This window comes from Lepus europaeus, chromosome 2, assembly GCF_033115175.1.
Source record: "Lepus europaeus isolate LE1 chromosome 2, mLepTim1.pri, whole genome shotgun sequence".
In the NCBI taxonomy this organism is placed as follows: domain Eukaryota; kingdom Metazoa; phylum Chordata; class Mammalia; order Lagomorpha; family Leporidae; genus Lepus; species Lepus europaeus.
Genome location: NC_084828.1, coordinates 13,153,965 through 13,178,239, shown reverse-complemented (window position 1 = coordinate 13,178,239; position 24,275 = coordinate 13,153,965). Strand labels below are relative to the sequence as shown.

Here is a 24,275-nt window from a genome sequence, read left to right as displayed (position 1 = left end):
TTTTATCTAATCATTCATGCAGATTAAGGTATCTGAAGAGGTATCTGCTTTGAGATGATATTCAAAAACATTTAAATATTTTAGCTGATGTCCAAGAATGATCTGAAATAAAAAGCTGTGGTTCTAAAGCTCACACTACTAACAGCACTCATACAATGCTGCTCAATTGATCAAATTTGTGAAGAGACCATGGACATGAAGAAAGGCCCAGAGTAGAACTAAAAGGTGGTAGAATCAAAGCCATGAGGACAGGTGAAAAGGAGCTTGTAGGAGGAGCACCAGGAACATACAAGTATATTACCTAGTATATACCAAAATTGCCAATGCAGCAAAGGGGCCACATATATAAACACAACATAGGGCCAAGTGGAATCCTAGAAATTAAAAGAACTTGGCAAGCCGGCGCCATGGCTCAACAGGCTAATCCTCTGCCTTGTGGCGCTGGCACACCGGGTTCTAGTCCCGGTCGGGGAGCCAGATTCTGTCCCGGTTGCCCCTCTTCCAGGCCAGCTCTCTGCTCTGGCCCGGGAGTGCAGTGGAGGATGGCCCAAGTCCTTGGGCCCTGCACCCCATGGGAGACCAGGAGAAGCACCTGGCTCCTGCCTTCGGATCAGCGCGGTGCGCCGGCCACGGAGACCATTGGAGGGTGAACCAATGGCAAAGGAAGACCTTTCTCTCTCTCTCTCTCACTGTCCACTCTGCCTGTCAAAAACAAACAAACAAACAAACAAACAAACAAAAAAACTTGGCAGTGTCATAAGAGGGTAATCAGTATATAACCCAAACCTTATTTATTCACTGTGTAATTTGGTGGCTGCAAATAACAGTTTAAAAAAAAAAATGATTCTGAATTCTAGCTGGTTAAGGAAATAGCAAGTAGGGAAGCGGAAATGCATTTTTGACTTATTTTTTCATTCATTCAACAAGTATGAGACCTTCATAACTGGCAAGCTCAATGTCTGATCCATAGACAGAGCCATGTTTCAAAGCTTTATAGCCGACTACTCTTGTGTCCTTTACCTGTTACCATTATAAAGCTTCCACAATATTTAGGTTTGAGATGCTCTCTGTTCTTTATCAACACTTGTAAAAAACTACCTTTTGGGGCCAGCGCCATGGTGCAGTAGGTTAATCCTCTGCCTATGGCGCCGGCATCCCATATGGGCGCCAGTTCTAGTCCTGGCTGCTCCTCTTCCAATCCAGCTCTCTGCTATGGCCTGGGAAAGCAGGGGAGGATGGCCCAGATCCTTGGGCTCCTTCCTGCACCCATGTGGGAGACCGGGAAGAGGCACCTGGCTCCTGACTTCGGATCGGCACAGCTCCGGCCACTGCAGCCATCTGGGGAGTGAACCAACGGAAGGAAGACCTTTCTCTCTGTCTCTCCCTCTCACTGTCTGCAACTCTACCTCTCAAATAAATAAATAAAAATCTTAAAAAAAAAAAAAACTAACTTTTAAAGTTCAATGAAAATTATTTTTTAGATTTATTTATTTGCAAGGCAGACACACAAAGAAAAGGAGGGAGAGGGAGAGAGATCTTCCATCCACTATGCACTACCCAAATGGCAGCCAACCAAAGCCAGAAGCCAGGAACTCCATCCTGATCTCTCACATGGGTGGCACGGGCCCAAGTATTTGGGCCGTCCTTTGCTGCCTTCCCAGGTGCATTAGCAGGAAACTGGATCAGAAGTGAAGCTGGGACTTGAACTGCCACTCTGATACAGGATGCTGGCACTGCAATCAGTGGCTTAACCCATCGTGCCACAGAATGGCCCTCAAAGTTACTAGGTTTTTTGTTGTTGTTGTTGTTAAGATTTATTTATAAAGAGAGAGGTCATCCATCCGCTGGTTCACTCCCCAATTGGCCGCAATGGCCAGAGCTGCATCCACCTGAAGCCAGGAGCTTCTTCCAGGTCTCCCACATGGGTACAGGGGCCCACAGACCTGGGCCATTTTCCACTGCTTTCCCAGGCCATAGCAGAGAGCTGGATTGGAAGTGGAGCAGCCGGGACTCAACCCGGCGCCCATATGGGATGCCAGCATTGCAGGAGGTGGCTTCATCTGCTAATGCCGCAGCACTGGCCCTAGTTACTAGTATTTTATTGACTTCTCTGAGCACAAATTCATCAGTGTCTTCACTGGACACAGACCTAAACATGGTGTTGAAACGGATATGAATTGATACACTTTACTGGTAACCATGTACACTGACATTGCCCATTTGGACAGAAATACTAACAGCTTTTTTGGTGAGTTACATGTTATAAGCCCATTTTACAGATGAAGGTACTAGGATGTAAGAACCTGTTCTGTCATAAAACTAAATGGTAGGATTTAATCTGTAATCGACCAATTTTCAAATCTGAGTTCTTTCAAGTACAAACAATAAAGAAATTACCTAGACTATGTTATCAAAGAATGGTACAGATAATAAAGATGGTAATATGGACTATGTAGTTAAGTTAAAAATGTTTAAAAAGCTCACAAAGTGTGTATTATGAACAAAAATTGCGCATGCATTTTAAAATTGTTTTGCAATAAAATAAACATCTTTTCCACAAACTTTTGATAAACCTTGGTACTACCATGACATGTAATTTTGCTGAAAAAGAATTCCAGACACATTCCAGAGCAGTGTTTTTCAAACTGAGTTGAAATCCATTAAAAAGCTGTAAAAATAAGTTCTGTGTGGTAACTGAGCTTTTAGTGTAGAGTAAAAAATAAAACAGCTTTGTACACAGTAAAAGCAGGTAAGTAGTCCCTTGGTATCCTTGTTCCAAGATCTACTAGAGAGCATGGTGGGTTGTGGGGAGCGTTGTAGTTCAGCAGCTTTAGCTGCCACCTGCAATGCCAACATCCCATATGCGCTGTGGTCTGAGTCCTGGCGTCTCCACTTCTGATCCAGCTTCTTATAAATGCACCTGGGTGCCGGGTTCTAGTCCTGGTTGCTCCTCTTCCAGTCCAGCTCTCTGCTGGGGCCCAGGAAGGCAGTGGAGGATGGCCCAAGTGCTTGGGCACCTGCACCCGCATGGGAGACCAGGAAGAAGCACCTGGTTCCTGGCTTCGAATCGGCACAGTGCCAGCCGTAGCAGCCACGGGGTGTGTGTGTGTGTGTGTGTGGTGAACCAATGGAAGGAATACCTTTCTCTCTGTCTCTTTCTTACTGTCTATAACTCTACCTGTCAAATAAATAAATAAAAAATAAATTAAAAAAAAAATGCACCAGAAGATGGCCTGAGGGCTTGGGCTCCTGCCACCCACATGGAGGACCCAGATGGAATTCCAGGCTCCTGGCTTTGGCCTCGCCCAGCCCCAGCTGTTGGGAAATGAACTAGTGGCTGGAAGATCTGTCTCTCCTCTCTGTTAACTCTGCTTTTCAAACAAATAAATCTTAAAAACAAAAACAAAACAAATAAAAACTTCTGTGGGTAGCCAAATCTGTAGATGCTCAAGTCCCTTATATTCAATGTCACGGTTTTTGCATAACTCTATGCACATTCTCCTGTGTACTTTAACTACACTGCACACAGTTGAGACTTAGAATGAACAATGCCCAAATGACAAGCACTAAGACAGAGGATCTGTGAAATGGTAAACCATCTTTACAATTTCATATTCAAATGGATTCCACATACTGCTTGGAGTAGCACCAGTCTTGCTTTTGGAAACTTGCTGATTTTTTTTCCTGAATATCTATAATCTACCACTGGTAATCTGCCACTGGTTGAGTCCTTGGGTAAGAAGGGCTGATTTGTTTTATAAAGGGCTGTATTGTTTTATAAAATTCTCTGTAAATTATAATTCTTACTGTATGGACTGTAGTAAAAAAATATGAAAGCCACTGAGTCAAGAGAAAAATGTTTTAGTTTAGAAATGAGGAACATTGGCCGGCGCCGTGGCTCAACAGGCTAATCCTCCGCCTAGCGGCGCCGGCACACTAGGTTCTAGTCCCGGTCGGGGAGCCAGATTCTGTCCTGGTTGCCCCTCTTCCAGGCCAGCTCTGTGCTATGGCCCGGGAAGGCAGTGGAGGATGGCCCAAGTGCTTGGGCCCTGCACCCCATGGGAGACCAGGAGAAGCACCTGGCTCCTGGCTTCGGATCAGCATGGTGGGCCGGCTGCGGCGGCCATTGGAGGGTGAACCAACGGCAAAAAGGAAGACTTTTCTCTCTGTCTCTCACTGTCCACTCTGCATGTCAAAAATAAAAAAAAAATTAAAAAAAAAAAGAAAGAAATGAGGAACATAAGGTTCAAACTGACTGCCAGTCACCTTTCAATAACGTGCAAATTCCTTTAAACCGTTAACATATTTCTTAGGCACAAACAGAAAAGCAGCATTGTCGCACTGGAAAAAAACCATTTTTTCATCAGGTTTACAATATACACAGTGGTATACACAGAGTAGACACAAGACGCAGTGATAATTCAGGCTCTAATTATTTCTGACCAACACTGAAGTTCAGCTAACAAACCACAACTAAGGGGGAAAAATTATCAGCTTTATATATCAGGTCTGAAAATCCTAAAATTTAACATAATCTCAACTAAATCTACTAGTGAAAAACAAGTGACTCTGTAATATTCTGGAGAGTCCCAAAGAACTGATTTCAAATTTGGGCCTGGCCACGTGAATGACTCTGGGCAAGTGATGCTACTCCTAGCACGTCACCCAGCACAGGGCATGTGTACAATGCAATACACTGCAGCATCCCCTTACCATCACAGCCAGAGGAAACTATGAAATGCCCCTGTACAGAGCAACAGCAGCCCCCAAAATGTACAAGAACCTCTTAGAAGGCCTAAGTATACTAGGAAAAGCTAATACTTGCCAGTAGTTTTGAGTTTGGCTTTTTACCTCATCATTAGCTGAATGACTCTAAGAAAGTCTAAACACAACGGCCATCCTGCTGCACAATATATAGAAGACCAAGATTAAAAATACTCTAAAAATTATGAGAAAGCATCCAGTCTGATCTCTTATACTAGAAAAGAATTTCAAGAGAAATTAAGGAATAAGGACATTTGGCCTTTGACACCTGTGGACTGGGTTTGGGGATTAGTCAAAGTAACACACCACCCTGCTTTTTATTCACAGTAGCGTAAATCCTGATGATGCCTCAGTTTGCTTTGTGTTGCTATATCAGAACACCACAGACTAGGCAATTAACAAGGAAAACAGATCTCCCTGTTCTGGAGGCTGGGAAGTCCGATTTTAAGGTGTTGAATCTTGTGACAGCCTTTCTGTGGCGCCATCCCATGGTAGAAGGAGGCCAAAAGCTTTTCTGACAGCCCAACTCTCTTGATGCCAGAATTCATTCATTCAAGAGAAACAAAACTCTCATGACCTAATCAACTCTTATTAAGACCCACTTTCAACATGTTACGTTGGGGATTAAATTTCCAACATAGGGGTCCAAGCTACTTTCAGTAGCGTGGCAACCCATATGGGCGCTGGTTCTAGTCCTAGCTGCTCCTCTTCCGATCCAGTTCTCTGCTATGGCCTGAAAAAGCAGTAGAAGATGGCCCAAGTCCTTGGGCCTCTGCACCCACATGGGAGACCCAGGAAGAAGCTCCTGGCTTCGGATCGGCTCAGCTCCAGCTGTTGTGGCCATTTGGGGAGTGAACCAGCAGATGGAAGACCTTTCTCTCTACCTCTCAAATAAATAAATCTTTTTAAAAAAAAAGTTCCAGCATAAATTTCTAACATGGGAACTTTGGGAGACAAACTCAATCCAGAGCAGTAAGAAACTTCTCACCTTTTAAGATTTTTTTTAAATTTGAAAAAGTGGGGATTAACAGTTCTCACTTCACCTTAGTTGTTAGATTTAAATAATGACTGTATATAAATCTCTTGGCCCAGTACTGATACATAACAGTAAATAAGCAATATTCATACACTCTCTCATACACATGCAGAAACTTTTATGGTTTACTAATAAATTTTTTGTATTCCATCTACTATTCAAATGCCAGAGATATCTTTACAGCAAAATGACACTATCAATTTTCTTTTAAAAAAATTATTTATTTATTATTTGAAAGGCAGAGAAAAAGGTCTTATGTCCGCTGGTTCACTCCCCAAATGGCCACAACTGCCAGGGCTGGGCTGGTCCAGAGCCAGGAGCCTCCGCTGGGTTCACCACTTAGGTGCAGGGGCCCAAGGACCCTGGTCATAGCAGAGTTGGACCGGAAATGGAGCAGCCAGAACTCAAACCAGAGCCCATTTGGGATGCTGACACCACAGGCAGCACCTTTACCCACTATGACACAGCGCTGGCTCTGCAGTATCAAAATTTTTAAAAAATGAGATCTTTGTATTGAATCAAAATCAGAACTGCTTTTACTGTATCTGGCAGAGATCCTCTAGCAGTACAGGCTTAATAATTTCCAACTGCTCAGCTCTAGTGGTGACAGTATTTTTTTTTTAAGAACTTACTTATTTGAAAGTTACAGAGAAGGGAGAGAAAAAGGTCTTCCACTAAATGGTCGAAATAGCTGGAACTGGGCTGATCTGACACCAAAAGCCAGGAGCCTCTTGCAGTCTCCCACAAGGATGTGGGAGCCCAAGGACTCAGGCCATCTTCTACTGTTTTCGTAGGCCAATGCGGAGCTAGATGGGAAGATGAGCAGCCAGGACACATACGGGATGTGGCGCTGCAGGCAGCAGCTTTACCCTCTATGTCACAGCGTTGGTCCCTACAGTATTCTTTTTACTGATCCCAAATCTTCCTTCTGATATCTTACCTTTCCTGTTCTAATTCTATCCCTTGAGAACTACATCTTTCTTTATGGTAAAATGTTTGAATGTAACTAGCATGTTTTCCTCTCATCGTCATTGAATATTTTTAAAAAAGATTTATTTATTTGCAAGACAGAGACAGACAGAATATCTTCTACCTGCTAGTTCATTTCCCCAACAGCCAGGGCTGGGATGAACCGAAAGCCAGGAGCTTCTTCCAGGTCTCTCTCCCACGTGGGTGGCAGGGACCCAAGTACTTGGGCCATTTTTCACTGCTTTCCCAGGTACACCAGCAGGAAGCTGAATCAGAAATGAAGCAGCTGGGACCCAAACCAGCCTGCCTTCCTTAAACATGAAGGGTTCTCGATCTGATTATCTTGATTAATTTCTTTGAATTATGACATCCCAATATGCGCAGGATTCAGATGTACTCTGGTGTTAATGTGATCTAAGAATGAACTGGCTTTTTAATCAGTTTTCTATTTTTATGGTAACAAATTATGATAGATCACATGGCTAAGAACAACAAAATTTTCAGGTCAGAATCTCACTAACCCAAAATCAAGGTGTCTGTAGGGCTAATTTCTTTCTGTAGGCTATAGGCAACAATCGTTCCTTGTACTTTCCAGCCTTTACAGGGTATCTACCTAACTTTGGCTCATGGTCTCTTGCTCCATCTTCAAAGCCAGTAGAATAGCATCTTTTCCCCTCTTTGGTCTCTTCTTCCATTGTCTTATTTCCTTCTCTGACTCCTGCCTCTTTTGTATAAATAAAGTTCTTTGGGATGACACAGGGTCCATCCAAATAACCCAACCTAAGCAACCCATCTCAAGACCCATAACTTAATCATATCCCCAAAGTCTCTTTTCCATATAAGGTATCATACTCGTGGCTTCTAGGAACCAGGTCATGGACGTCTTTGGAGGGGGTGGTAGTATTATGTATTGCTTCTTTAAATAGCACTTTATTCTTTGTTTACTCACATGTGTAATCAACAAAAATCATCAGATTGTTTTCACAGGGATCTCTATCAAACTACATCTTCATATTGTCTGTGTTGGTTTTTGACAGCCCCTTCAATCTATTCATGTAGTGTATAAATAATTTTCTGCTATTTGATAGTGTATCTGTTCCAATCATCTTATAAATTTCATGCATTCACCTTGTATGCCTTCCTACAAGTCATAAAATTAGGGAAAAAAATCAAAAGAATATGAGGGGTCAACCCTGTGGTGGTTTGAGTCCTGGCTGCTCCACTTCCGATCCAGCTCTCTGCTGTGGCCTGGGAGAAAGCAGAAGACAGCCCAAGTGACCCCTGCACCCATGTGGGAGACCTGAAGGCACTCCTGGCTTCAGATCAGTATAGGCTCCGGCCGCTGTGGCCATTTGGGGAGTGAACCAGCGGATAGAAGATTTCTCTATCTCTGCCTCTGCCTCTCTCTAACTCTGCCTTTCAAATAAAATAAATAAATCAAAACAACAGGCAAAAACTAAAAAAAAAAAAAAAAAAAAAAAAAAAATCCTACTTGTAGGATTATTTTAACTGATATTCCTTGGAGATTTACTGCCAGCTAAATCCCAGTACTCTCATCCTGCCTATATTTTTCTGATTTACTCACATTGCAGCCATATCCACTATCAGTGAAATTTCTGGTATATACTCTTCAAAAGACATAATACACTTTACAACAGCAAGAAGCTTAACTTATTATAAATTGTGAGCCTGTTTTGGCTCTTAGCGATAAGCAATTTCTTGAAATTCATAAAACAAACCATTTAACAGAACTGACAGAAAATCACAAACTGGTATATTCTAGAATATGCCTTTTCCTGTTTTTGAAATTAGGATTTCAAGGTAATGACAAAAAGTAAAAGGCTACGTACTTTTTTTTGTTTAAATTCCTCAAGTAGTATTTCCTTTTTAAATTCCTCCCAATGAAATACTTATCTATATCTTTCTTTCCCTTGAATCTTTAAAATTTGCTGTCTTTAAGTTTACTTTGTAATGGATAATACTAGTTATAACCAGTATTTCTTTTGCTATTATGACCTCTAAGATGACAAAGCAATTTTCCCTTAAGCTTCTGTTATTAATATTTAATTACAAAGTTTAATTTAAAGGAAAAAAATAGAGATTCTTCCCAAAACTATACTTACTGTAACAGGTTGGTAGGCACCCAAATCTCCTTATTACATTCAGATATTAAGAGTTTCAACCATTTGATTTAATGTTATCAGACACACTAGCTTAAATCAAACAAAGAGTTAAATTCAACACAACTTTAATGTTTATTAGTGACACATAAACACTTTATGTGACCTTTCACTAAATTTTTTAACAAAAGCCAATGATCATCTCTTCTGAAAAGATACTTTTTCCATCTAATTATTGCCTGGAGACAACTACATTAAACGGTTATTGCTAATACTACTCTAGTTTCAGAATGTAGAGAAATGTTTTACAAAACAAATACATACTATGGGCAAAATTATAATATTAGAAATGAAACCATTTTAGGTGAACTACTTAAATTTCTATGTGCTTTAGGAAAATGGAATATGGCAAACAGTTTAAACTTCATCAGCATTATTTCTCTTTCTACCCAAGACCTGTTACCATTTGCTGATCTAATTTTCTAGGCGGTTAATTTATGACTTACTCTATAAAGTAAGCCTAATGTAATCATTGGTTCCTCCCCTACAATTTCCAAACTTTTCACTCTGAGACCCAAGGTTGCAATCGCCTTACCAGGGCTTTTAACCCATTTAGCTCCAGTATGTAGCAGTGGGTCATTTTCCATTCCTTACCTCCATTTAGGTACACTGAGTTGCAATCAGCCCATAGCTCCTCCCTCTCCTTACTCAAGAAATAAGCAGATGGGAATTTTAGGAAATGCCCAATGTTGTATCCTTGCTATTGCTTTAATTCACTAGCACAGGTGCCCAGATTTCAAGATCACATTTATCATGCTGGATAGTGAACTTCTGTGTCCCCTCAAAGTTGGCTATGAAATATTTTTGTGAAATAAATATTCCCTTCTAGATTTTAATAGAATAAAAATTGGTTCCAGAATATAAAATCACATGATATGAGGGAAATTTTAAAAGTTAGCATTTCTAAAATCCATAAATTAAAAATTCAAATTGCTGAGTATAACCACTCAAAAAAAAAATACCCCACATCAACTATCAGGACTGGTGCTGTGGCACAGCAGGTAAAGCCACTGCCTATAAAGCTAGCATCTCATATGGGTATCAGTTTGAGTCCTGGATGCTCCACTTCCAATCCAGCTCCCTGCTAATGTGCCTGGGAAAAGCAGTGGAAGATGATCTAAGTGCTTGGGTCCCCACCACCCTTGTGGGAGACCCAGTTAAAGCTCCTGGCTCACAGCCAACTGGGGAGTGAGCCAGCAGATGGAAGAACTCTCTCCCCCTTGCTCTGTAACCCTTTCAAATAAATAATCTTTAAAAAACAAAAACAAACAAACAAAAAAAACTGTGTATGCTATTACTGTGGATGACTTAAAAATTTAGCCAAAGTATTTTCTTGAATTTTGACAAATCCTTCCCTAAGTACTGTTTCGATGGTATCAGGGACTACCAACTTCAAATGTATAAGATACTCATTGAGCCATCTTCCTTTCTATAAAATCTAACATTAAGGATAAGTTGCTCATCTAGTTTTCTTACCTTTAAAATACAGAGAACATAAAGACATATGCAAAACCCTAACCCATTAGCTAGCACCTGGTTGTTGTTTGATGAGCACATGCAGGATTCTTTTCCTGTCCTTCCCTTGAACTATTCCCTACTGGATCACTTCTTAAAATAGCACTTCAAAACTAAAGATAACTTGTAAGATTCAAGATCAACAAAATTTACATAGCCAGGTAGCAGTTACAGGAGACTGTCTTCAATCTGATAGCAAAAAACACCAAATAAGAAAAACAAGAAAAATGGTGTCACAACACAACATTTTTGTTTTTTTAAAACGGCTTTGAGATAAATTCATACACCATAATATTTTCCTTTTTAAAGTGCACAATTTAGTGGTTTTTAGTAATATAGAAAGTTGTACAACCATCAACACTATTTAATTTTAGGATATTTTCATCACCTACAAAAGAAATTACATACCTACTATCAGTCACACTCCATTCCTGCCTTAACTCCCTAATCACCAATAATCTACTTTCTGTCTCCACGGATTTGGCTATTTAGGACATTTCATATATTTTTAATAAATGAATTTTTAAAAATTTACATTAATTTTATCAAATACATCCTTATGTATTTAAACTTAGACAACGATAACAGCCCTTTAGAAAGACTTGGATATATCTCCAACTGAATCCCAAATTTGGCTGTCCTTTCTAAAGTGACTTATCTTCAGCATATTTTAATTTAGAGTGAACTGGGTAATACAGGGCCATTAAAACTTAAAGATTTTATTTGCTTACTGAAAGTTTCTCTGTTATTTTTAAAGATTTATTTACTTACATGGAAGGCAAATTTTTTAAAATTTATTTATTTGAGAGGTAGAGTTACTGACAGTGAGAGGGACAGACACAGAGAAAGGTCTTCCATCCGTTGGTTCACTCCCCAATGGCAGCAACGGTCGGAGCTGTGCCAATCTGAGGCCAGGAGCCAGGAGCTTCTTCCCAGTCTCCCATGTGGGTGCAGGGGCCCAAAGGGCTTGGGCCATCTTCCACTGCTTTCCCAGGCCACAGCAGAGAGCTGGATTGGAAGAGGAGCAGCCAGGACTAGAACCAGCGCCCATATGGGATGCTGGCACTGCAGGCGGAGGATTAACCTACTGCACCACGGTGCCAGCCTCAAGCAGGATCTTAGAATTGCTACTTTATGCCCCAAATGGCTGCAAAAGGCCAGGATTGAGCCAGGGTGAAGCCAGAAGCTTCATCAGGCTCTCCCACATTGCGACAGGGACCCAAGTACTTGGGCCATCTTCCACTGTTTTCCCAGGTAGAGCTGGATCACAAGTGGAGCAGTTGGACTTCGAACGGGTGCCCATATGGGATGCCAGCAAATGTGCCAAACCACAATGTCAGCCCCAACTCATTTCTTTTAAGTAGAGTACTATAATTCTACTTTAGCTAAGACTTAGCCCTTACAAAGTCGGCAGCAAGAAACAAAGCGGAAAACCCATGGTAAAGTGCACAGAGATACACTGGTGCTATTCTAGAGGGAGACTTAGACAGTATGGTTTGGCAACTACTGCTGTTATTCACAGCACATGTACATAGGGTAATGTCTGCAGGCAGCAACTAGGTAAATTGGCTTGGGACTCTATAATAAAATGTTTAGCCAGTTTGTTCTTTTATCATCAAGCAGTGACAATTCTAAATAATATAAGGGATAAAACATTCTTTCCCCAAAAATATTTTGTTGACTGAGAGACTAAGTTTTATTTATTTTTTTAAAATTTATTTATTTGAAAGAGTTACACAGAGAGAGGAGAGGCAGAGGCAGAGGGGGAGAGGGAGAGGTCCTCCAACCAATGGCTCACTCCCCAACTGGCTACAATGGCCAGAGCTACGCAGATTCGAAGCCAGGAGCCAAGGAGCTTCCTCTGGATCTCCCATGCGGGTGCAGGGGTCCATGAACATGGGCCATTTTCTGCTGCTTTCCCAGGCCATAGTAGAGAGCTGGATAGGAAGTGGAGCAGCCGGGACTCAAACCGGAGCCCATATGGGATGCTGGCGCTTCAGGCCAGGGCGTTAACTCCCTGTACCACTGCGCCAGCCCCAGCCGAGACTAAGTTTTAAACTATTGCTGTGGTTATTACTGAATTTTAACAATGTCATAAATGTCAAATTTGCATTTTATTACATATCCTTTAATAAGCTATCAATTCTGAGTGAAGTTCGTTAGGAAACTCCCCAGTCACATGGTCAGTTCCCCACTCATGCGGATTCCCTGCTCATTTGGAGAGTCAGGGCAGAAAGTTTCAGGACAGTCTGAATTTTCCTCAGGCTCCGCCTGTACTTGACACTGCAGTATATATCCTGTGATAAACAGCGCATTTAAAATATGATAGCTGGGTGCCATTTTTCTTCCCTGATGTATTTTTTCCTGGCACAAATATTTACCAACAGCCAGAATCAACCTTGAACAAATATAAAGTAGAATACAAAGCTGTAAAAGCAAAGAACCATGAAAAAAAAATAGAGAATTTCATTACTAAACAACAAAGTGCACGGAAGTAGACATTTACAAAAACAGTGTTTACTAGGTATAGTAGAAATTCACATTGAATGAGTGAAAAATCATTTCAGAGAAATTTTTTGAGGGAAGAAATATGTCAAAGTCACTAGAATCATAAACATGGTGGGTAACATTGTGATTTCAGAATGTATTGTGAAGCAGGCTGCTATATAAATGCCTGCCAAACGTAACCTTATGCCGAAGCCTTCCTCATCATTTGTACATCTGTTGCTTCATCGTACAAATTTTTATAATTAAAACAAAAAGTGCTCTTTAATTACAAGGCAGATTTAAAAACCTAGCTATAACTGTCTATTGAATGGAAATACAACTATGTAAAGATCTATTTTAATGGTCACTGACAATTCTCTTTAAGTTAAGGCTTAAAAATAAACCGGCGTCGCAGCTCAATAGACTAATCCTCTGCCTGCGGCACCGGCACCCAGGGTTCTGTCCCAGGTTCTGTCCCGGTTGCTCCTCTTGCAGTCCAGCTCTCTGCTGTGGCCTGGGAGTGTAGTGGAGGACGGCCCAAGTGCTTGGGCCCTGCACCCCATGGGAGACCAGGAGAAGCACCTGGCTCCTGGCTTCAGATCAGTGCGATGTGTGGGCCCCAACGGCCATTGGGGGGTGAATAACCGGAAAAAGGAAGATCCCTCTCTCTCTCTCACTGTCCACTCTGCCTGTCAAGCAAAAAAAAAAACAAAAAAACAAAAAAACAAAAAAAAACAAAAAACACAACAAAACCTGTAATATTATTTTTATTCATTGTTCTGACAGACCAGTTATGAATACTATTTTACTTTTTGAAAAAACATACTAATGCATTTCACAAGTATTAACTACTTTTTCCCCATTATAATTTTTTGTAATTGGTATTATTCTGTGTATTTACATGTATAAAAAAATCAAGTTTCTTTTCTGGACACTTTTATTATTCATTTTATTATTTCTGACAATTTTATTGAAGGGGGGTGTATTTGAAAAAAAATCAGCTCTGGATGTCAAACATATTTATTGCACCACTGTTCTATGGTATCTTTCAACTGGGATTACAGGTGCATGTAGATTTATATCAAGAAACTGCTCAAGGCCAGCGCTGCAGCTCACTAGGCTAATCCTCCGCCTGCGGTGCCGGCACACCGGGTTCTAGTCCCGGTCGGGGCGCTGGATTCTGTCCCGGTTGCCCCTCTTCCAGTCCAGCTCTCTGCTGTGGCTCGGAAGTGCAGTGGAGGATGGCCCAGGTCCTTGGGCCCTGCACCCGCATGAGAGACCAAGAGAAGGCGCCTGGCTCCAGGCTTCGGATCAGCGCGGTGCGCCAGCCACGGTGGCCATTGGGGGGTGAACCAACGGAAAAAGAAGATTTTTCTCGTTCTCTCTCTCTCTCACTGTCCACTCTGTCAAAAAAGAAAAAAGAAAAAAAAAAAAAAAAGAACCTGCTCCACTCCTGCAAATACCCTAGCTTCTAATTCTTCACTACTGTGTTGAGTGCTTCATTAGAGTATCAAGATTTCTATATGCAAGTTATCTCTGTCTTTACAAGTACAAATGAAGAGCTATTTGAAATTTAATCAATAAACCAAATACCGAACAAGATGAAGGTACAATTATAATACTGTTTGTGAAATCTCTTCTAGTTCTCAAACAAATCACAATACACTGCTAAACACATAAATGTAGTTCTTAGTCTAAGTTCAAAACAGATCCTGGTAAGACCTATCCTAAAGCAAATTCAATAATTACCCATTTCTACCTTTTCTGTGGCTTGGCAAGAATACAATACTAATTAACCACCAATGTTATCAAAATTTTGAACTGTTAACAGGTATGGTGCTTATTCTATTTACCTGACAAGCTAATACAGTTTGTTTTTAACTTATCATTAAAGCAGTATGTTGTTGCTCTGAAGTAGCATTAAAAATGACTTAGCCTATTGTCTCAACAAATGTTATGAGTAAAACTAAAGGTTCATCATTTCATATATTACCAAGATCTATTTAAAATGAGATGTGAATGTGTGCAGATATCTAGAGAAAAGTTACCTGGAGTGCTGAGGTAAATTACACTGGTTTATGATTAATAGCAGAGAACAACCTACAATTTGGGGAAAAGTAAAACAAACCAATACAATTTCCTATTATTACACACAGTTTTAGCTTCAATTTTTTTTTTAAGATTTTATTTATTTATTTATTTGAAAGCCAAGAGTTACAGAGAGGCAGAGCAAGAGAGAGGTCTTCCTTCCGTTGGTTCACTCCTCAATTGGCTGCAACGGCTGGAGCTGTGCTGATCCGAAGCTGGGAGCCAGGACCTTCTTCCGGGTCTCCCATGTGGGATGCCAGTGCTGCCGACTGGTGCTTTAACCCACTGTGCCACAGCGCCAGCCCCTGAATTCTGTTTCATAAAATTTAGTAACCAAATCCACCCCCCATCTCTTTCTCAATCCCTTGCTAACTGTGCATGTCATTTTTTCTGATACAAAATATTCAACAAAAATGTATCTAAAAAGAGGGATATTTTCACAAAGAACATCAGGAATAAATGCTGCTACAGATAGCTCTGAAGAGCCAGCTAATTCTTTATAAAACCAGACTTCACTATAAAACCAGATTTCTGGCTGGTGCTATGGTGTGGTAGGCTAAGCCTACCTGTGACACTGGCATCCCCTGAGTGCTGGTTTGTCCCGGCTGCTCCTCTCTCCATCCAGCTCTCTGCTATGGCCTGGAAAAGCAGCAGCAGATGGCCCAAGTGCTTGGACCCCTGTACTCATGTGGGAGATCCAGAAGAAGCTCCCGGCTCCTGGCTTTGGATCAGCACAGCTCTGGCTCCTGTGGGCATTTGGGGAGTGAACCAGTGATGGAAGACCTTTCTCTCTGTCTCTCTCTGTAACTCTATCTCTCAAAAAAAAAAAAAAAAAAATCTTAAAAACAAACAAACCAAAAAAAGACTTAATGTTGGCAGAGATTAAGAATTTCCTTAGATTCAAGAGGAAGAAAACTGTAACTTTTAACCATCCAAAAACTCCTGAAGGGTAGGCATTTGGTCTAGTAGTTAAGATGCCTTGGGGCCAGCGCTGTGGAACAGTGGGTTAAAGCCCCAGCTGTTCCACTTTCAATCCAGCTCTCTGCTACGGCCTGGGAAAGCAGTAGATCGCCCAGGTCCTTGGGCCCCTGCACCTGCATGGGAGACCTGGGAGAAGCTCCTGGCTTCAGATGGGCTCAGCTCTGGCCATCATGGTCATTTGAGGAGTGAACTAGTGGATGGAAGTCCTTTCTCTCTCTCTTAAAAAAAAAAAAAAAAAAGAGAGAGAGAGAGAGATGCTTATACACCATATTGGAACATCTAGGTTTAATTCCTTTTTCCTGCCAATGCAGACTCTGAGAGACAAAAAGTGATGGCTCAAGTAGTTGGGTCCCTGCTGCCCTTGTGGGAGGCCTAGATTACTCTCCCAGCTCCTGGCTTTGGCCTGACTCAGTCCTGGCCATTGCAGGCATTTGGGAGTCTCCTGAACTTTCTCTTGTCTCTTGAACAAATAAAGAAAAGAAAAATTCCAAGGATAACAGCACAACATGGTCAAATGTGACAAGAACAATTTCCAATTTTTACTTTAACTGTTCACCTAGTCTTCTTCCACACTCTTCCACAATAAGAACTCTGAATTCTTTGTGCATTTCTTAGAGAAGAAATGTTCAAAATAAATAAATTACAGGTTAAAAAATTTATCTAACAAGGCATCCTCATCAGATTATCTAAACTCTACAAGACAGTCATCACAAGTCAAATATGTTAATAGCCACACAGAACAATTTACAGTGAAAATAGTAGAGGGCAGCAAATCCCCCACTGAAATGTTCCTTTTGGTCAGGGGGATGGGTCAAGACTGAAAGTCCAATTGGATAAGTGTTCCAGAATTGATTAGTACATTAAATATTTACAAAGTATAATTTATGTCTGATTTTAAAGGTAAATTACTATGTATGTTTTCTTCTTTTTTTTTCACCACAGCTTTAAATGTGTATCACTTCAGCACCTCAAAACTGCAAAAAGTAATCTAAGGAACCCTCAGAGTCTGAGTCCCTTTCAGTTGTCTCTAAGGTCAAAACTGTTTTTATAATGTAACTAAGGCACTTCCTGTCTTTTTAATTAATTTTTCTCACAAGTATATTATAAAATAGTATTTTCCAAGGGCTACCTGATATGTGTTATTACAAGAGAATGAATGAAAAAATAGATGTGAGTGTAAAGGTTTCATTAAATCAAAGTTTATATGAAACTTGCAAAATGTAAAACAATGCCACTCTTCTAATTTTTTGTTTTGGAACATTATTTTTCATTAAAAATGATATTTATGCTAATGTGTAATTATAATCTGTAATTATTTAATAATTAATATTTTACCAATTTTAATATTTTAATGAATTAAGTACATTTCTCAATTTAAGGTATGCAATAGTAGATAAAACCCACAAATAGTAATTAAAAAAATCTGTGCTCCTGAACGTCTATGAATTTAAAGGGGTCAAAAAACTAAGTTTGAAAAGACCTGTCCTAGAGAAATTCTTACATGTACACAAGGAGATAACGTTTGAGAAAGTTCCTTGTAGTCTGTCAGCAAAAGAGGAACTAAATCTAAAGTGTTAATAATGTTTGAGCCAAAAAGCACATTGCAGGACAACTGTCAATTCTTTCCTCTGTACTATTTTTGCATTTTAATTAACAGCTTAAAATAAAATTATAGGTGGTGCAAAAAAGTGGGATAGGCAAGACATTCTTCTGGATTAAGGGAACACTGAATAAAGGCTAAAAATACAATGAGTTCCAATCCATAACTTTTGTTCATTCTACCAACACCACTCTTCACATTAAGAAGTATATAAACAGAATCAAAGACTCAACGTTTATTGTATTGTTGTGTGAACACCACAGAACACACTAACACAAACAGCTACAATGCTACTAGGCAATACAATCTTGAGACCACCCTCAGTCACTGACCAAAAACATTAACTGCGAAACTGATCCCTGATTCTGTTTCATTCATCTTTTGATCTTTCACAACACTTAATATAATGCCTTGCTGCAAAAATTCTCCAAATATCCTGTTAAATATTTAAGAATCTCAACTTTCTTGGGGCTGGTACAATACAGTGGGTTAAGCTGCCACTTGTTTGACACCAGCATTTCACTTGGCAATGCTGGTTCCAGTCCAGGCCACTCCACTTCCAATCCAGCTCCCTGCTAATGTACCTGGAAAGGCACTGGAGGATGGCCCAAACTGGGGTCCCTGCCACACATGTAGGAGACCAGGACTGAGTTTCTGGTTTTGGCTTCAGCCTGGTCCAGCCCTGGCTGTTGTGGGCACGTTGAGGAGTAAAGAGGACACAAGATCACTCTGTGTCTCTACCTTTGTCACTCTTATCTTTCAAATAAATAATCTTCCAAAACAAAACACACTGGGGCCAGCCTTGTAGCATAGCTGGTGAGGCCATTGCCTGAGCTGCTGGCATCCAATATGGGTGCAGATTTGTGTCTGCTCCATTTCCAATCCAGCTCCCTGATAATGGGCTGGGAAAAGCAGCAGAAGATAGCCTGAGTGCTTGGGCCCCTGCTACCCCATGGTGGAGATCTGCAGGAGGCTCTTGGCTTCGGTCTGGCTCAGCCCTGGCAGTGCAGTCATTTGGGCAGTGAACCAGCAGATGGACAATTTCTCTCTCTGCAACTCTTTCAAATAATTTTTTAAAAAATCTCACCTTTCTTATTGTGTATCAAAGACAGACTTCCTTTTACCTATGCTTCTGATCTTTCTCTTTCCTCTTATCCAGTTTTGCTCCAAATTAACCATAGCCTCTTTGCTGTTTGACACTGCTTTTCTAAACCCCATTCCCTCCAAATGCTCAAGCTTCTACTCTCAATCTAGTAGAGACCAAGGTTTGAACATCACTAAAGCTAAAACCTTACAATATAAGGGGTATCCCAAAAAATTAATGCAAAATGTGTATTATGACAAAACCTATGGATGGATTTCAAATTTTTGTATCAAAATGATCTTTAAAGTCCACTTTTCCATGAACTTTATGATGTATCCTTGCATACACAGTAAAAGCCCATGAACTGCCTGGCACCAGTGCACTCTACATTGTTACCTGCTCTCTCCTCCCTTTATCCTTGTAGCAACTTTTCCCTCAAAACCAAACTTCCAAAGAGATTATCTGCTACCTCATATTTCCTCATCGCCCATCATCTCTCAACTAAAACTATATTAATCTCAAAATCTTCAGTATCCTTTTCTGAAGTTTTTAATTTACAATGACTCCTCTGGTATCATGCAAAATTCTATCTTTAGGGCAACTGAGATGGAGAAATTTGCACTCAAATCCTAGTTCTATCATCAGTTGGCAGTATGTCCTTAGGTGAATTATTATTTAACTTCCTTGGAAATCAGTTTCCTCATCTATAACTGGGTATCTAGAGAGTTGTGGGGCTATCTTCCGCTGCTTTTCCCAGCCCGTTATCAGGGAGCTGGATTGGAAATGGAGCAGACACAAATCTGCAGTTAATGTTTTGGATATACAAAGTGTCAGGCTATAAATGTTCTAATTTCCTTTTTCTCCCCCTTCTCAATGTTCTCCCATGTGCATCCAAGTGCTTCCTGGTCATCTCCTTTCTATCTGTTGGCTGCTTCCAAGTTTGAATTCTAGATATCCAATAGCTTGCCAAAAATTTCCACATGACTATTTGATACATGTCAACCTGTTCAAAAATCAAACATATTTTCTTCTCCATTAAATATACCTTTAATGACTGCCTGACTTGCATTAATGGTATCACTATTCTCTTGGGACTTAGTATTTAGGGGCAAAAGGTGTCTACACCCTACCACAAACCAAGGATTCCCTCTTCTCCATTTCCACTACAGACTTGTCAAGTTCAGGCTTTACTAACCTCTCCTACCTCAGTCCCCAATCTGCTCATCTTCCTCAAGTCTCTGCCTCCTGCAACACTATAAATCGAGCAGTTCTGATATTACTCCACTACTTAAAGCCTTTGGGGTTAGCACTGTGGCACACTGGGCTAACCCACAGCCTACAATGCCAACATCCCATACAGACTCTAGTTTGAGTTTCTGCTACTCCACATCCAATCCAACTTCCTGCAAATGTGCCTAGGAAAGCAGCAGAAGATGGCCCAAGTCCTCGGGTTTCTGCACCCACACAGGAGACCTGGATAGAGTCTGGCCCAGCCCTGGCCATTGCAGCCGTTTGAGGAGCAAACCACAGGATGGAAGATCTCTCTCTCTCTCCTTCTCTTTGTGGCGCTTCCTTTCAAATAAATGAATCTAAAAGAGAGGGGAGGAGAGAGGAGGGGAGGGGGAAGAAAAGGGGGAGGAGATGGGAAGAGGGGAGGAGGAAAGGAGAAGGAATTCAAACACATGAGATAGATCTGAAACTGTCAGGCCCCAAACTACCACCTTTACTTTCCAGCAGGCTCAGGAAACAAACTACTAGTTATTTCTCAGTTTGCCCTTCAATCCCTGTTTCTTAACTTGCCAATATCTGATAGAAAATGCCAAAACTGATAGAGGATGGTGGCCTAGCAATTAAGCCTCTGGTTTTTAGGATGCCTGGTTTCTGGCCCCAGCCTACTGCTAATGCAGACTCTCAAGTGGTTGAAGGTTCCTGCCACCTATGTGATAGACCTAACTGAGTTCCCAGTTCTGTGCCAGCCAACCAACACCCAGAACCACTGTGGGCAGCTAGGGACTCAACTAGTTGATGGGGGACAGGGGCTGTGTGCTGTCTCCCCTCCTCCCTCTCATTCTGCCTCAACAAAAATATTATTGAAAACTTGGGAAACTGATACATTCTCTCCCCAAGTCTTCACTGATCCCCCATGTTCATGCCACAGTACATTACAAGGGTCCCAAAGGAAGCTCTTCTATCACTTATTAAAGTTATTTGCCTATGCATTCAGTCCTTAGATTAGACACCTCAGTGACAGGGACCTGCAGTCTCTGTATTCAGTATTCAGGATACAGCTGTACAGCTGAGCAGGCTCTCAAAAGTCTGTCAAATGAAAATGATTTGGGAACGGACCAATAATATCTGATAAAGGGCAGAAAAGCACAACAACTCAAACAGGTACAAAAAGATGGGTTGTAAAGTTAGAATAATTGCTCTAAAAGAAACTTTCAATTTAGCAAAAGAGAGGTGCACTGGCAGCATACACATAAAGTAAAAGCAATCTGAATTAATATACACTAGGAATAGAAATGAAAATTACTTAAAGAGAAAAATGAACAATAAAACGCTAATTTCGGACATTTAAAAGAAAGGTCACAGTAGCATTTCTCTTTTTTCAAGGAGCCAATACCATTCCTAACTTTGGCTTTTCAAAAGTAAAAACTGACTTTTTCAGGATTAAGATACTTTGTTTAATGTGCTTGATATCAACCTCAAAAATACCTCAACCAGAACTAAACATTTCTGTTCCTAAGGATACAGTTAAAAGCAGCCTCACTCATTTAAAAACATTCAATAGTTAAGTTTCTAACCTGTGAGAAAAATCTGCTTGAAATCATTTAACAATCCTTGTGTTATCTGCATTAATTCTCACTCATTCAAGTATCTGTCAGGCACCTGCTACGGTGAGATAGGTGCTGCCTTTTTTGGGGGGGGGGGGAGGAGACGGGGGTCTCCCTGACCTCAATGAACCAACATCCCAGTAAACTTTACCTTTAGGAAACAAACTCAACTTTGAACCCTGAAATATATGCAGCATTATCCCAAAGTCCCTGGCGGTCAAAAATCAGGAAATATATTTTGAAAATCATCCCTATTCACCTTCTACAAGACACTATCCAATAGCAGTCCCAATTATTACCTTTAAGACTTTTCATGTACCCATCAACGGAAGAAGAAGCATTTTCTGTATAATCTGTATGGCAATAAATGGTCTCAACTGCTCACAACTAAGGGTCCCTTCTTATGTCACTGCAAATCGGTAGGAAAATTACGGCACGAAAGCTGTCACAAGTGGAACTATAATATATCTCACTTAAAGATGCAGCAAGGTTTTAAGGCCGCATCAACACCTCTCGAACTACTACATCTGATTTTTCTTTAGTACTTGAAAAAGGAGGATAATCCAATTCAACCCTTGACGATGGTTTCCCATTCTGCAACCGCATTTTAAAGCATCAATGGTCAAGCCCTCTCCTCCCAAATCGATCCGGATAAACGGGTCGGATCGACTCTGCCCTCCAAAAGCAGCACCTGGAATGATTAGGAATCCAACCGGAGAACTTTAAAAAGGGCAGGCAGCTTAGTTCCCGCTTTGGGGAGGTTTTCACATGCAAATGTTCCCGAAGGAGGGGGCTGGGATTAACTACCTCGGGAGAAGGTGCGAGGGTGGGGAAGAGGAGGCCAACGCCGGCTTTCCCGCCGACTAAGGCGGAGCAAGCACTCTCCCATTCAACTTTTTTAAGTGTCACGCTGGGGCCAAAGAGCCTGTAAGAGGGTCATGCTCACAACTCGGAATGATACGGAGCCTCCCCCCACCGCCACCCCGCGTTTAGCAACTCCATTTCCCAAGTGTGTGATTCCTGGAGGAGGGGGATGCACGCCCTCCGCCGCCCGGGATCAGAGTCCAGGCGCCGACGCGCCGCGGCCAGAGCAACAGGAGAGCCCGGGCCGCCGCTCCGCCGGCCCCGCGACCGGCAGATGCTCCCGCTCCCCGCCCCCAACCCCACACGCCCGCCCGCGCTCCGCGCTCCGGCCGGCTCCCGGCACCGCGAAGCCTTTCACCCGGTGGGGAGCGGGGCACAGCGAGCGAGCGAGCGAGCGCGCCGGGATCCCACAGAGGGAGAAGTTGGAGGGGCCGGGGCCGGGCGAGGGAGGGCAGCCCCAGGTCGGTGCCCCCTCGGGGTGGGCGGTGGGGGAGGGGCGTGGGGTCAGTTCCCGTGGTCGCCCCGACCGCTCCCGGGCCACAAGGCCGCTCCGCGCAGGCCCCGACGCCCCGGAACCGGGACAGGAAGCGTCCCCACCCGGACCAAAGCTTTAAACCTCCGGCGGCGGGAGACACGGGCCCCGGCTCCGCAGCAGGCCCGGCACCCCGTGCCCCCGAACACCCCTCACCTCCTGGTTGAAGGCGTTGACGGCGTCCATGTTCGCGCTGCGGCGGCGGCGGCGGCGGCGGCTGCTCCGGGCCCGCCGGTCACATAGACCTCGCGCCGCGGCGGAGCGGGGCAGAGGAACCGGCCGGGCCTAGGGGCTTGGGGGGGAGGCGACGAGCGGAGCGCAGCCCGAGGCTGGGCAGGAAGGGGCTGCGGCCGAGGCAGAGGCGGAGGGTGGCGGGCCCGCTCTCAGTCCCGTTCGCTGGCTGAGGAACAGGCGGCGGCGGCGGCGGCGCTGGGCTCCAACATGTCCGTTTGGCGGCGGCGGCTGCGCCCTGCGTCTCGCTGACACGGCCCCCGCGCCCTCACGCACTGGCCCACACTGGCCCGGCCGGCGAGCGGGCGGGCCTCTCTCTCTCTCTCTCTCTCTCTCTCTCGCTCCCCCTCTCGCCAGCGGGATGGCGGCAGCGGCCCGAGTCCACGCCGCGCGGGGCACCCTGGGACGGCTCGGGCCTCCCGGCGCTTCCTGTGCCGGGCTCCCGCCCCGCCCCGCCCGCGCTGGCCCCGCCCCGCGCGCCCGGCCGCTGGCGCGTGACGCCGGGCGGCCGGGCGCTTTCCCGCCGGCGGTGCCCGCGGCCCGGGAGGCTGCGGGGCGGCGGCGAGCGCGCGGGCTGCCGGGGACGAGCTGGTGCGTCCGCGCGGCGGCGCCGCCGGGGTGCGTTTTTGTGAGCCGGTCGTTGCGGACGCGGGGCCGCCGGCGCTCGGCGGCCTCGAACAAAGGGCGCAGGGACCTCAGGCCGGCCCGCCGGGCGAGCACGGGCAGGCTCCCGTGCGCTCCGCCGGAGGAACGGCCCGCGCCGGGGCGGCCCCGCGGCCGCTCTTGTCCGCGCGCTTGGTTGTGCTCCGGCTGAGGCGCCGACGCTCGGCTTCCACAGAGGCCTGAGGGGACCCCGGGGCGGCCGTGCGCCACGCGGGGACGAGTGGGTTCGCGAAGCCGAGTGGGTTCCTCGCTGGCGGAAACAGGGCCTTAATTCGCTCTCCTTGCTGTTGGCCGGGCACCGTAGGTGTTGGGAGATTGGACTTGAATGAGTGTTTCTGCCTACGGACACCTCAGTGTAGCAGGCTAACGAGCAGATAATTACCAGAGTGGTTAACAGAGCCTTGGGGAACAAAGAAGATAGCCGACTGCAAGTCCAGGAAGGCTTCC

General features: G+C 43.5%; 1 protein-coding gene across 4 annotated transcripts in view; it reads right to left on the bottom strand.

Moving 5' to 3' along the window:
• The window catches only part of SCAF4 (SR-related CTD associated factor 4), a 66,259-nt gene extending 42,746 nt beyond the window's left edge, over positions 1-23,513 (bottom strand). For 2 of the 4 annotated variants that reach the window (XM_062206137.1, XM_062206156.1), the window contains exon 1: positions 23,091-23,513. In XM_062206137.1, the coding sequence (XP_062062121.1) occupies positions 23,091-23,120 (30 nt within the window). In that variant the 5' untranslated portion in view covers positions 23,121-23,513. The remainder of the gene's footprint in view (positions 1-23,090) is intronic. The other 2 variants (XM_062206128.1, XM_062206146.1) reach the window with 1 other exon arrangement.
• Between the last annotated feature and the right edge of the window lie 762 nt (positions 23,514-24,275).